A 14,002-nucleotide genomic window follows, 5' to 3' on the forward strand; every position below is an offset into this window, starting at 1 on the left:
CTGCACCTTCTGCTTGGTGGGGATTTCTATACCCTGGTGTCTATCCCATGTGAGAGGTGACCATCTCTGGCTGGGGCTGTGGGTGACCTTCATGTTCTGCTTTATGCTTTTGTATCCAAATTTCCTATGATCAAAATGTACTACCTTAAAAAAATTTTTACTTGTCTTGTCCTAATAATTCTTCCTGGGATGATGACTGGAATCCTCATTTGAAAAACTAGACAGTTTGCAGAACGGCCTCCACAGGCAACTCAACTTGCTATTTCTTTTCTCTACACTTGCAAACCCAGACTCCGTCAGCTCCTGGAGACATGGGCCGACAGACAGATGAGCACCGACCATCCTCAGGTGCCTACTGGAAGCCGCAGAGGTGGCTGGCAGGGGCATCGTCCTGTCGGTGTCCACTCTGGGGGGTCACGGAGCGCCTGCAGCCGCCACGGTGCCTGGAACTGCCCAGATGCTGTCCATGAGTGGGAGCGTGCTCACTGTGGCTCAGCACGTTATGTCCCGAATTTCCACCTGGGTCGCTGCTCTGCACAGCCCTGGGGGACTGGGGAGTGGCCTGCCAGCTGCTGGGACTGTTGCAGATGCCTCAGAGTGTGTATGCCCACCAAGCCAACAGGTCTAACTGTGGCTGCTTTCTGAGAAGTTCTGATTCCTCCAAGGGAAACATGGTGATATTCGAACCGACCTAAGAGCACTTTGCATTTAAGAATTTCTGTGGTGTTTTATGAAGTGCGGAATTCAACATTGCATACCTGCCCACACAACCAAGGACTGAACTCCTGTAGCTCTGAGGGGGCCACCAGGAGAAGCTCTGATGCCACACCACCCCTGGCCAAGGGGCAAATCAGCGTGGGCAGGAGTCAGTTCTGGGAGAAGCTCTGCTTTACAGCAGGAATGTGCCCTCGGGAGCTTTAGGCAGCATCAGTGTCGCCAAGGCACTTTTGGGGAATGTCCCGGACACCCTACCCTGGCTGTGAGTGGCCCATGGGGGTGAGTCCAGGGGCTCCCGCTTGATGACAGGCAGGGTCCCAGGGGCTCTGCAGTTGCGGCCCAGAGTTGGGGGCTGGTGGCCCTGTGCACAGAAGTTGGGGGGCGGCTCTGGCTCAGGAACACAGTGCACGTGCTCCAGGCAGGCACAGCGTGTGGGGTGGAACAGAGCCAGATTGCAGCCAGGTCTGGGGTTTGCCCCCAGCACACTGTGCCCCAGGTGCGGGGCACAGAGTTGGTGTCTGTGGCCCAGCTCTGTTTTGAGGTGCATCCTGGTAGGGAAAGTAACCAGCTGTCTCTTGACCACATCAGTGGCCCCCAGCCACACCTGGCTTGGGGACACAGAGTAGCTGTCTGCTGCATCATCAGATCCAGAGTCACTCTCCATCTTGATAGGCACATCAAGCGACAGAGTGGGGCTGCACAGACTTCCGGGGGGCACCAGTTCGCCTCCAAACTTGGTGTCCTGGGTACAGTAGCCCCCCACCGCAAGCCGCTGTCCTCGAGGAGGAGGGAGCCCGTTCTCCAGGCTCCTCTGGGGCAGGGGGAAGCTGGCGGGAGGCAGCCCCTGAGCTTGGCCTCCGTCCCGCAGGGTTCTGCCCAGCCGGCCAGTGTAGGCACTGGGGAGACGGTTTGATGGGTGAGAGACAAGTGGGCTACCTGAAGCAGTGAAGCTGTCAGTGTGGACGATGCCCTGGGCGCCTGCTTGCCCAGGGAATGGACCCCCCATGCTGGGCTCCAGCTTCAGCCTGGTGCCACCCTCCTGCCCTAGCGCCCCAGTCATCCAGTGCAGCTGCTGAGCTGGTCCTGCTGCCTCCAAGTGGCGATCATAGGCGTGACCCTCCCTGCGCCACCTCGCTGTGCTGGAGCCTCCGGGCGCCCTCCCGCGGCCCTCTCCTGCCCCGCCCCTGCAGAGGGGAGATGGCTGTCACCAGAGCACGGAGGGGTCTGCAGAGGCACCAAGTTAAAGCGGTACTGACTAAGCTGCCGGGCTGCCACGGGCCAGCCCATGGTACACTAAGGCTTTTACCCCCTGGCACCCTGTGGTGCCAGCCCAGCACCTTCTCTTCTGTCTTGACCCTCCCACGGTCTCCTGGATGGCCAGGTGAGGCTCTGAGGGTCCAGGGACGGGGTAGGTGCAGGAAGCAGTGTGTGCCGCCCACTGACTCCTCCAGATGTCGCTGGGGTACACACCACAGGACCAGGGTCACACAAACCCACTGCTACAGACACTGGAAGGGGTGGGGGTCTGGTGCAAAGGGCCCCTCAGAAAGTGGAGCAGACAGATACAGTCCCTGGCAGTGCCACCAAAGCCCTCCCGGCACTGCACGGCACCAGGGCTGGCACATGCAGGGACGGGGGCTGGTGCCCTGAGGCCAGGCAGCCAGACCAGTCCTCCAAGAGGAGACCCTGGGTAGAGCTGGGGTGGGACAGCAGGCAGGGGCATCTGTAAGTGGGCTGTGGAGGAGAGGTGCAGACAGTTTCTCAGTAAAGGGAGAGGTTGGGCAGACACCCAGTGTCCTGGCTACAGTGAGGTGGTGAGGGGTGGTGTGAGCAGGGGACTGTGGAACCTGGCAGTCCCGGCGGAAGTCCCTACTGCCCTCCGGGCCCCAGCAGTGTAATGACCGCTTCCCCAGGGAGAAGCGTGTTGGGCATGTGTGTGGATCTGCATGGTTCTGCAGCAGCAAGGCCTGGCTCTCCTGCCTGAGGCTGCCAGGCCAGCCACCAGCTCTTCCTTCCTCAAGCCCAGCTGTGAGTTAGTGAGGCGCCCAGCTGGGCAGGGCACCACTTACCCTGAGGCCACCCTGGGGTCCAGGACACTGTCGGGGCCACCCCTGAGGCAAGGGCACGTGGCTCTGGCAGGAAGCTGGGCCCAGCGGTCACCATCCGTCTGTGCCCTGAACACCGACAGGCCGTTTTCTGCACTGTTTCTTCCTGCGGGGATTTAGGGGAGGGTAGAGCCATCACTGGGGACCTGAGCACCCAGACCCACGGTATCCCAAACAGGGAGGCGACGACCTGGGCTCTGGGCCCAGACACCAAGGCCCTCCAGAATAGCACATGTGTGGAACCAGGGACCAGGGACAGGGAGAGCCTGCTGAGCGATACATGAGTTTTACCCACTTAGGAGTTGAGAAGGTAAATGTTAAAGTACCTGCTGAGTGGTTGGGCTTCACGTGTGATTCTGGCTCACACTGACTTTGGGCTTTTGCTCTGCAAAGAACAGATAACAAACAGGAGGTCACATGTGTGCTGAGGCAGACACAGCCTGGCAGGGCCACTGTCACGCCTGAGGGGGCAGACAGGGCCACTCACACCTTTGAAGTGTGACCCAGTGTAGTCTTTCCTCAGGCTTGCTGGCAATTTCAATGCACGTCACTTTTCAAGTCAATGAAGGGCTGACAAATTTGCTCCAGAAAGTAGACCTAGTCCACACAGGATGACTCCCAGTGCCTTTGCTTTTTCTGGATGAAAGGAGAGGGAGGCGGGGAAGAGAGGAGAGGGCGGAGCAGGGACCAGAGGAGAGACAGGAGGCAGGTCCTGCTCAGCTGGGATGGTGCAGGTGGGCAGCTCACATTTTTGCCTTCTGCACCTCCCAGGAGTGACTCAGAGCCCAAGCACTGATCCAAGTAGAAACAGGCTGCAGCAGCGGGAGGATTTCAAGCGCATTCCTGCGGGAAGGCCACGCAGGGCCCAGGAAGACAGTCCGTGAGTGCGGGGCCTCACCAGAGCTCTGACGTGGACAGACCCCAGACGGGTTTTTGAGCCCAGAGGGAGGCGGCTGTGGTGCTGGGGCTGAAAGCTAGGCAGGCATTCAGGTCGGGGCAGGTGGGAATTCAGAGCTGTGAGGACCCCAGGGAGCGCCTTTCCTAAGACAGGTTGGAATCACCCTTCTCTGCGCTGCCCCAGCTCTGCAATCCCGAGGTAAGTGTTCGTACAGCATATGGACTGATCTCAGTGGCCTTATGTGAAGCTTAATGTACAAATCCTCACATGCCTCTGAGGTCAGTCTAGGCATCTGGTCCACGGAGGTGCCCGCTCTGCCATCCACACCTGCTGCCCACAGAGCTCACAGCACGTGTGCAGCTTGCACCTCCCTGTGTTGTGCCCCGGGGGGCTTGGGAGCCCAGCCTGCACCCTGACCTCTAAGGGAAGTGGGGAGGTAGGATTTCCCTTCTTGTTTTTAGTACTGGAGACACACGTGGTAAAGAGAAAGCTCCTTGTGCGCTTCAGTCAAGATAAGCAAGCCTTAAAAATAGAAACCTCTGAGACAGTAAATGAAAGCAGAGCAATGCACAGAACACAAGTGTCAGGCCTCCGCCCTGGGCCCCATGCACATGGCAGCCTGGCAGTGGCCTCTGCACCTGGCTCACTCGCAAGGTTCTGCTTTGCCACTCACTTCACAGTTTTCCGTGGATTCTGTTTTCCCTCCCTCATGACATTGTGTATCTCTAAAATTAAGGAAGTATGCATATTTAATACACTCTGAAAGCTGCAGTTTCAGCACGCTGGCACGTGTCGGGGTGCCCAGAGGGGCAGCTCAGCCACCCTCCATCCATGCACCCTGACCAGCTTCTGCCACGGAGGCAGAGGCTCCAGTTGCAGACCTGAGGCCAACCACATCCGAGTTGCAAAAATGAGAGGTGACCCCAAGGAACAGGGAGCAGAATGACCCTCCCCATGCAACTTCAGCTTCCCACCTGGCCAGACAGTTGCCCCAGGAAGCCAAAGATGAATTCTGGGTGCTGACCAGGAGTGAACACTCACACCCCAGTGGGGACATACAGGAGCCCGGGGGCTTGCAAGGAAGCCGTGGGGCTCACCCCCTCCCAGGGTTGTGGATGGGTGAACAGGGATTCCTGGGAGTGGGCTGCATGCCCACCTCCTAAAAGGGCAGCTGCCGGCTCTCAGTGTAAGTGGGAGCCGGGTGTGGGGCCAGGGTCTTCCTGAGGCTGTCTTGGGCAGGCCGCGAGCCCAGGAGTCCCAGCACCAGATTGCTGGCCCCACACGAAGCCAGTGCAGAGCGGCTCTCCCGGCCAGTGCCAGGGGCCTGGCAGCTGGGTCCATGCTTGGTCGACCCAGCACTCAGCCCAACTCGAGTGGCTATTCCAAGCCCAGCAGCTCTCAGCTGATGCAGCACTTAAGGGGTGAGCTGGGGCAGGGCCGGGGGGGCTCCTCTGCAGCTGCTAGCTCCACTCGACCCCACTGTGGGGACCATCACAAGGGACAGAGAAATAGACTGGGTACGCAGGGACCTTTTGACATCCTGCACCTAACCCATTCCAAGAAATTACAGATGTGAGCTGCCTACAAAAATTCATATAATGTGTTTTTTGCTCCTGAAAGGCTGATTTTTTTGTTCCTGAAAGGCAGTGGTACCATATCCCTACCTCCTGGACATCACCTCTGGCATTTGGGCACCACTGTGTATGAAGGGGGCGTGGCCCAGAGAAGTAGAGGAGGCTGCTGGCCCTGACCTTCCACCCCATGGCAAACACAGGCTTGGGTGCCTCTCCTGAGCTGCATCTGGGTTCAGGGACTCGGTGATGAAGGCAGCATGCAGCCTGTCACAGGTCACAAACATTAGTTTGAAAGTGCATCATTTTTCTAAGAGTGGTTTCCTACACACTGTACTAGCTTTAAAATAAAAAAGCTCTCATTTTATTGCTTGCTGGAAATGAAGAAAACAGACAGAAAATACCAATTCCAAAGCACTTGTCTCAACCCTGACTCTTACCTTGCATCCGTCAGGGCTGAGATGTCCGCCCCGTGCTTCAGCTTCAAGAATGTGCTCTTCACTTTCGTCTCGGCAGTGGAGGGAAGGAGGGCAGGTGCCGCGGTGCAGAACAGCGAGAGCCGAGGGGGCAGAGCAGTCCCTGAGGGAGCTTTCCTTTTCTGTCCAAACAGGAATTTCAGTTTTCCTTGAAACTGCATCGCCTGGCAATTCAGAGACAGAAACAAAGACCTATTTGCAGAATGAATGAGGGCACCATCAAGGGCTCAGAACACATTCTTGGGATGGAAACTTGGAGAACCATCTATTCAGTCACTAAGGAGATGTGAGCGAGCAGTCCCTACATGCTCAGAATCTCGGGGGCCTTCGGAATGACTCAGGTTTCCTGGATTCTCTTGAACGCCCTGACAAGCATGCTCCTGTGCATGCATTCTGGGGCGTGTGGATGTGTGAGCCGACCTCCCCACGCTGGCAGGGAAGGTGCACTGAGTTGGGCTGACCCATGAGCCACCAGTTAATCCCTGAGTAGGATTTGCTGGAGCAAAAGTCCCCAAGGACCGTTCTAGCTGTAACCCTCCATTTCCAAATTATTAGTCCTTTATTCATGATGATAAACTTAGTGACAATTGGATTTTGTTTATCTAGACTTTATAGTGTGAGTTAAAAACAACAAATATCTAGGGGTTTGTGATAAAACATAAAAGATCTCACTATAATGCAACAGCTAATCTATAATTGACTTAGTTACCAAACACTTTTGAGGGTCCTCCTTCCCTTGATGGAAGAACAATGTGGCCCCACTCTGTTCCTGTCTTTCCAACATCTGTCCTTCCATCATCCATCACCTCCCCATCCATCACCTTCCCATCCTCCATCCTTCCATTCCTTCATCCGTCATTCAACACCTACCCATCCATCATCCACCATCCATCCGTCCATCCTCCCACCTTCCATTCCTCCAACCACCCATCACCCTCCCATCCTTCCATCCATCCCTCCTTCCAACCACTCACCCATTCACCTCTCTGTCTCCCTGTTTGTATATGGGTTTATTTTGTGAGCAAACACTTGTAAAGCACTCGCTGATGCCAGTCTCATTGATGTGGAAGATTCAAAGTACTGCTGTGCTGGGATGTTAACATCCAGCTCTCCAGACAAAAGCCCTGGTTTGTAGTGTTAGCCAATGTCTTTGCTATTTCCATTGTAGCTGATCTCAGTCTACCAGCCTAATGTCAACCAGCTCTCCAGATTCCTGATATTCTACCCATGGGCTCTCCTGGGCAGTAACACAGTGCTGCCCAGACCCGGGGAAAGGGTGGCTCTCTGCAGTCACGGTGGGGCTGGAAAGAGCCTGCAGGTCACATGGGGCCTGCACTCAGCTCCTGTGCTGGGGGGCCTGGGCCTTTCCAGGGCTGCAGCGCTGAATTCAACCGTGACGTGTAATCACCCACTTACAAACTACTTGCTTATTTGCTGCTTTGTTTTATAGCTTCAATTCAACCTACATTTCAACCTCTGCTTGACTGAAGTAAGATCCCTCCAATTTTAGTTCTTCTGGAAATAAGAGATTCTAACTTACTAGGAATTGGTTGCCCAATTGAAAAAAATGAAAAACATTATCAGCCAATAAATAGTAACTATCATAGTTTCCACCAAATGTAGATCAAAGTGTTATCAAAATAAAATTATTTATGGTCAATAATTGCCTAAGGAAAGGTGAGCAGTTAGTGGTATGTGTGGTAGCAGAAGATCCAGGACCCATGTGCTTTCCTTAGGAAGGGTCCAGGTCAGGTGAAAATCCTGCAGAAACAGACACACAGGAGGAGCCTCTGCTGTGGGGCCGAGCTGGGCTTGGGTCCTCACTGTCAGCCACCAGGGACCCTCGGCACTGTCCCTTGGGATCAGGGGAATGAATTCAGGGAGCGTGAAGCTACCACTTCACTGTTGATGGGTGAAGCCAGACTACTGCCTTAAAGGCTGTGGGGCAGCCTGGAGCCACTCGGTAAGCTGCCCCCACTCTGCAAGAAAGCAGCTCGGCAGTTTTGGGGGCCTGAGGCAGGTGACAGGTCCTCTGGAGGCCGAGCATCCCCAGTGGGGACCCGGGTTTGGAGAGGGGTCAGCAGGTGAAGCTCAGGGCCCAGAGCACACACAGAAATGGGGGACGACCCTGAGTCCTGGGGAGGGCCCCCAAGCTCAGCTCCCTCACACAGGTCAGTGGAGAGCAGGAGGCTGGGGGCCCCTTCAGGAGGTACATGGGGTCGGAGCGGTGACCTCCGGGAAGGGGGCTGGGGACCCGCAAAGGGTGTTCATTCTGGTCTTCATTCTCTGCTCTTGTGAAGTGACTGGATTTGTACTATGTACAAGCAACGTTTACATTTTTAAAAAGTTCATACAAAACCAAAACTAACCAACAGGAAAGGCAGTAGAAACTACAGCCCTCTGCCCACACCTGGCAAGGGGATGCTGGCCACATGTTCTAAGGGGCTTTGCTCCTCAGCAGGACCCACGGACGACTCTAGGAGCCATCTGGGTGTGCATCTCCCGAAAGTGGGCTGGGGCTTGGGGTGGCTGGAGGAGCCATGGAGCCCCTCAGGCCTGTGGCCTGGAAAGGCCCTCGTGCACCACGAAATGTGGTGGGGCCCTCCAGGAGCAGGACACTGAGACCTGCAGGGGTGGCTGGGCCGATCCTGGGCTCACCCTGGTCTGTAGGGGCTTTTGAAGGGCCCTCTCTTCAGAGCCATCAGGAGACATCTACCTAACACCCACTCCCCTCTGGGAGCCCTGAGGGAAGTCGCCAACTCTGGCCTAAAACTAAACTCCAGGATGACCCCCACAGGATCCCAAAGTCAAGGTGGGGGACACTGACCCCCAGTGGGGCTGGGGACCGGTGTGCAGAGGTCCTGGGAGTGGGAGAAGCTCCCTGGTGGCCTGCCCAGCAGCAACAGGCCCAGGGGCCCCAGGGTCAGAGGTCCTGGTGTTGTACTGTTGCCTCAAGGACTAGCCGGGGGCTCTTGGGAGAGTCGCAGGATGGGCTGGGGCGGGGGCAGCAGGTGAGGCTCTGGGTCTGTGTGGAGGCCTGAGGTGCATGCCTTTCAGCTCCCAGGAGATTATCTCCTTCTTCCATCTATCTTTTCCTGGAGGAGCTGGTCAAGCATGGGGAGTGGAAACCCCAGCATCTATTTGCAAGAGAAGTGGGGAAGCCAGGACCAGGCAGGAGGCCTCTGGGCTTCGGTGCCCCAAGCTCACTGCTGGGTGTAGGCACTGGGAGAGCTTTTCAAAGGAGTTTTGGTGGTGGAAGAGCTAGACACAAATAGGACCGGCTACTAATCTGAAACCTGCCGGGAAGCTTCCCCCCATCCCCTCGCACCCTGCAGCTCCCTCAGCGCCTCCTGCTTTCCCCCCGCCCTGCAGACCCCCGACCCCCCACTCTGCAACCCCCCAGCCCCCCAGCGCCCTCTCCGCAGCCCCCAGCAGCTCCCCAGCGCCCCCCCTCCCCCCGCACTCACCAGGAAGCCCGAGGTGCTGTCCAGCAAGCAGCGCACGCGGCAGACGAAGCAGCGCGTCAGGAAGGCCGAGTACTCGGCGGGCGATCCCGCGCCGCCCTCCTGGGCCCGGAGGAGCCTCCCCAGCGCGGCGTCCTCCGCTGCCCGAGGCGTCGGCACCGCGCGGCCGGGCGGGAGAGACCGAGATGAGCGCAGGCCCCCCCGCCGCCCGCCCTCCGCCCTGGAATCCGCGCCACCGGCCGCGCGCGGGACTCGGGGCCGTGGCGCGTGGGGCGCCTGGGGCTTCCCGGGCGGGGCTCCGCCCCCCGCGTGAGAGGGAACCGCGCCGCCCCTGCGGTCCGAGGTCGGCGGACACTAATAAACCGAATGTGGCCCCAGGGCCTTCCCGGAAGGCTGCCCCGAGGGCCCGGCTGCGCTGAGCCGCCAGCTCAAGGCTTCCCGCCGAGGACCTGGCACCCTGGCCGAGCACGGGGCAGCCGCCGACTCGCGGGCGCGGGGACCGCGGCGGGTTCCTCTGGGGAGGGGGCGCGGGGCACCGCGTTCAGGGTGCAGGCGGAGGGGGATCAGGGCCGGCGCATCTCCGCGGAGCGTGCTGCCTTCCCCGGCGGCGGCAGACCCACCTGCCTCTGAGCGCAGGGGCCGCCCGAGCGCCGCGTGCGGAGGGTCCATGGCCCAGTGGAGCTGCCGACGGAAGTCCTGGCGGTCGTCCACGTGGATGTAGTCGTAGATGTTCTGGTGCAGGACGTCCGTCTGCAAGGGGCGAGAGGCGGTCAGCGGGTTTCCACAGGAAGACGCGGTGCAGGTCACGGTCATCAGCGTCGTCCGGGGTCGGAGGCTCCAGGCGGGAACGTGGGGCTGACGGGCAGAGACCGGCTCAAGGCGGAAGGGGCGCCCCAGGCCCGCCCTCCAGCCCGAGCCCCAGGGGCTGCATGATCCCAAGTGTGCTGCCCTCCCAGGGGCGCCTTCCCAGCCAACCCGTGACCAGGGGCGGCGCTCGCTGAACAGCGCCTGTCGTGAACCCGCTGTTAACTCCACCGCAGGAGGCAGGACGCCCACTGCGGGTCGGGAGCCTGTCTCCACCTGGGCGGCCAGGCCCCCGGGGCCGGTTCCACACATCCGTGAGCGCTGTGTGCGCCTCTGTCTGCCGGCTCCCTGCCGTGACACACGGCGGCACGGTGTTTGCCGCTCCATCCGTGCCAGGCCCCGGCTGGCGCCCTGGCATCTCCCCAATGAGCTGAGGGCACCTCCGTGGCACACACATGGAGCGGGATCGCTGGGCCACGGGGTGGCAAGGCTCGGCTCGGGAGGCAACACCGCGCGGATATCCAGTGAGGCCGGCGTGTTCAGAGGCCCGGCCGATGCGCGTCCCGGCAGCTGCCTGCGTCTCCGCCTTTTCCATTTGAGCCACGGTGTGGGTGTGCGGTGGTTCTGACCGTGGCTTTGATTTGTCATGAGCGGATACAATTGGACATAAATTGAGTATTTATTGGTCTTGGATGTGTGTGCTTGTGGTGTGTGCCTATGGGTCTGTTTGCCTGCGCTTGCACAGATCTCACACCACTTTCACTACTGATTCTATAGGAATCCTCGTCTCTGGGACCCTAGATCCCGGATGACCCCCATTCTGTCCTCCTCTCCAGACCGGCTTGGATATGCTTAGCGCCCCGCATTTCCAGTTAGCATGTCGATTTCTGCCCAGAAAAGCCGCTTAAGCTTTCATGGGAATGCCGTTAACTCTGTAACTTTATCCAACACCTTTGTAACAATAGTATTGATTCCTCCAATTCACAATGATGACACCCCCACCACCATTTACCTGTATCTTCTTTAATTTCTTTAAATAATGTCTTGACATGGAAAACTGCACAGCGCTTGATGGCCTCGTTACTGGGAACCTGCGTCTCTCTCCTGCTGTGGCCAGAGGGCATGTCTCCCTCTGCTGATTAAGGACCAATTGTGCTGACCCCGAGCCCCAGGTCATCGTGATCCCCACAGCAGACAGTGAACTCTCGGGAGTGTTGGTAGGTGGCCCCACGCTGTGTAGGTCCTGGGAGGCACTGAGCCGCTGGCAGCTCCTTGCATGTCCTGTGAATCTCCACACACCTCAGCTAATTCAGGGGAAGGTGCAGTTCATGTGCCAGGAGTGAGTCTGCGGCTCGGCCTGTCAGACAGCGAACTTGGAGCAGAGAGTAATAAGGATGTTCCAGCACAAGGCCTTTAGATGGAAGCACGGTTCCATATTGTAACAGTCAGTGTGGCACACTGACCACTGGTCCTAAGCCCCTGGAGACTTACCCCGACAAAGCGAGGTCAGGAGAAATGAGTGGGGGCACATAGGGTGGGGAGACAGCAATACGGGAGTCACTTGGGTGGAGCAAGGCAAACACGCTGCTTCTGAGGCCAGCCTTCACTGCGGCTCAGCCTTCACTCACAGTGCTAGAAGCCTGTTGGTTCTGGCTGCCCGTCCTGGTGTCTGCACTGCTGCCTACAGAGTCTGCACATATCTGCTGCCCATGCCCGTGGGTTCCAACAGCTTGGACCGTCCACCCCAGGTCACAGGGGCACTTCCCCAGCACTGACCTTTGAAAGAGTGGACGGCTTCCTGAATCAAGTCAACAGTCATTGCAATATACTCTAGAACTTATTTCTAATTGCAAAGTGTGCTGAAGGTGACGAGGCTGAAATGATGTACTCAGTCTCTGATAGGAAACAACTGGTTCCTGATGGTTTGTGGAGCACTTTGGACAAGAAGCTCAAAAGAGCACAAAGCTGTTCTAATATTATCTCAAAATATTTTGCATAAACTAGAGGCAATGCCTGATTGAATGGTATTTGGAAACAATCTCGTTATAATAAAAGGCAAAACTATTTTTACCTCTAATGTTTGGTGGAAAATAACTAAGCTCCAAGAAAACCAAAGATCCAGTCAGCAAGTTTATGTGTGGAATTGAAGCTGTTTGCAGGACACTTGCATTTATCGCTGAAGCCAAGCCCTGTGGTAAAATCTCCGAATGACGACAAAAGGCAGGCAGCTCTGGGCATGTCTGGAGAATCCAGAGGGCAACTCAGGAGATGGTGACTGGAACTAAAGGAAATTCTGCCACTGCAAAGGCAGATCAAACTGTGTTTTTCTAGATTCAGACCCTGCACGCACAGTCAAGGGGAGGCAGTCGGGGGGTTCCACCACTTGGGGGCCAGAACCTGTCATGTCCACACCCTCACCCTGTGCGGTGTGAGTGCTTCCCGGAGGGAACTCCCTGTCCCAGCTTGCCCACCCATCCCTTCCGTGCAAATGGGGCAACAAGTTGCATGAAGAGGCGCCCCAGCACCGAGGCAGAGGACAGAGGGAGGAGGGCCTGGAGCGGCTCTTAGGGACCAGTGGCTTGTCCCATCACAAGACCTCACAGCTCGCATTCAGGAGAGTGCCTGCACACAACCGTGGAGGCACTTGCCCATAGGAGTGGCCAAGGGGAGAAGCCCCTGGGCAGCACCCCGGCAGTGGGGATGCCAGTCCAGAGGCTGGTCTACAACCATGTGCTCTCACAGCTGTGCTGGCCACCGGGAGGAGGAAGAACTACCTCCTACCTGCCAGGATGGCCCAACCCATGGAGTGCCCTCTGCACATTATCCCTCACCACATGCTGGTGTCTGAGGGCCACACAGGCCATCTTCCCCTGAGTCGCCAGCACCCCAGTGGGCAGTTTCCTGCGGCCTAGCCCTGGCCTGGGACAGGGTGGACTCCAAAATGTGGTCATTGCTGGGATGCCTGGCTGTGCTTTGCTGCCCCCCGTGAGTTGTGTCTGCACCCTTTTATTGCTCACTGTGTTACTAGTTAATAATTCTTTATAACTATGTTTACACTAATTCCTCATATTATGTATTGTATATTATGTACTTTACACTACATATAATATACTTACCATATATAAGTTTTTTTGCCTCCAGTTTTACCTCTGGATGGAACACTAGCAGATGTGCCCTTCTTTTCCCAAAGCTCTGTTTTGTCCTTTCTCAAACCCACCTGCTTGTGGTCCTAGGCTCTTCGTGGAGGGGGTCACCTCTGCCACAGCCTGTGGCTTCCTTGTGTGTCCATGATTCTGTGTGGGAGCCCTCTTCAAAGAGGATGTTTTTATGGGGTGCTTTGGCAGGGCGGCCTGGGGTCCCACTGAACTCTCCTGGTCTGCAGCCACCTACTTTGCCTACAGCCAGTTTGATTCCGTGTTCGGGGCCTGCTCAGGGGGGGCATGCCTGGGTTTGGATTTCTCACAAGGGGCTCCTTTTTCATCCAGAGGCCAGAGAAGTTTCCTTTGTGTTTCCTGGGCCTTGGTGGGACTTTTATTGCATGTTTTCTTGGAGAAGCTACCCATCTAAGATCCCAGAGTTTGAGGGGGTCTCAACCCCTGGTCTCTGCCCAATATCTGGAATTGTACAAACTGGGCTGGCCTGGGCAAGGCATCGACTGAATCGTCTGTGTGGCAGTAAGGGCATTTCCAGACCTCACTATATCCTGAGTGCACCACATATCTGGGGTTTATGCCACAGATGTTGCTGGCAAGGAGAGTGACAGGCACCATGCCACTGTCAGCACAAGTCTCTGCCCACGAGACCTGGGAAGCCCTGGACACGGTCACCTCTTGCCATGGCCCACAGCCCTAGACAAAGCAGGGATGCGGGAATCCTCGGCAGGCAAAGCAGCTTCATTTTAAGATGTCTAAGCCCTCAAGACAGTAAGATTTACAAGGTGGCAGAACCTACCGGGCAGCATATCATA

At 57.1% G+C, this 14,002-nt stretch overlaps 1 protein-coding gene across 4 annotated transcripts in view; it reads right to left on the reverse strand.

Moving 5' to 3' along the window:
• Positions 1 to 707: 707 nt before the first annotated feature.
• The window catches only part of AHRR (aryl hydrocarbon receptor repressor), a 59,550-nt gene continuing 46,255 nt past the window's right edge, over positions 708 to 14,002 (reverse strand). Inside the window, exons 1-7 of one of the 4 annotated variants that reach the window (XM_057496854.1) lie at positions 9,852 to 14,000; positions 9,235 to 9,371; positions 5,732 to 5,931; positions 3,149 to 3,207; positions 2,787 to 2,928; positions 1,654 to 1,901; positions 708 to 1,544 (exon numbers count right to left, since the gene is read on the reverse strand). In XM_057496854.1, coding sequence (XP_057352837.1) covers positions 928 to 1,544; positions 1,654 to 1,901; positions 2,787 to 2,928; positions 3,149 to 3,207; positions 5,732 to 5,931; positions 9,235 to 9,371; positions 9,852 to 10,683 — 2,235 coding nt within the window. In that variant the 5' untranslated portion in view covers positions 10,684 to 14,000 and the 3' untranslated portion in view covers positions 708 to 927. Of the gene's footprint in view, positions 1,902 to 2,786; positions 2,929 to 3,148; positions 3,208 to 5,731; positions 5,932 to 9,234; positions 9,372 to 9,851; positions 14,001 to 14,002 lie in introns of those variants that run through there. The other 3 variants (XM_036920344.2, XM_057496855.1, XM_057496853.1) reach the window with 3 other exon arrangements.

Source organism: Manis pentadactyla, chromosome 2 (assembly GCF_030020395.1).
Source record: "Manis pentadactyla isolate mManPen7 chromosome 2, mManPen7.hap1, whole genome shotgun sequence".
Lineage (NCBI taxonomy): Eukaryota > Metazoa > Chordata > Mammalia > Pholidota > Manidae > Manis > Manis pentadactyla.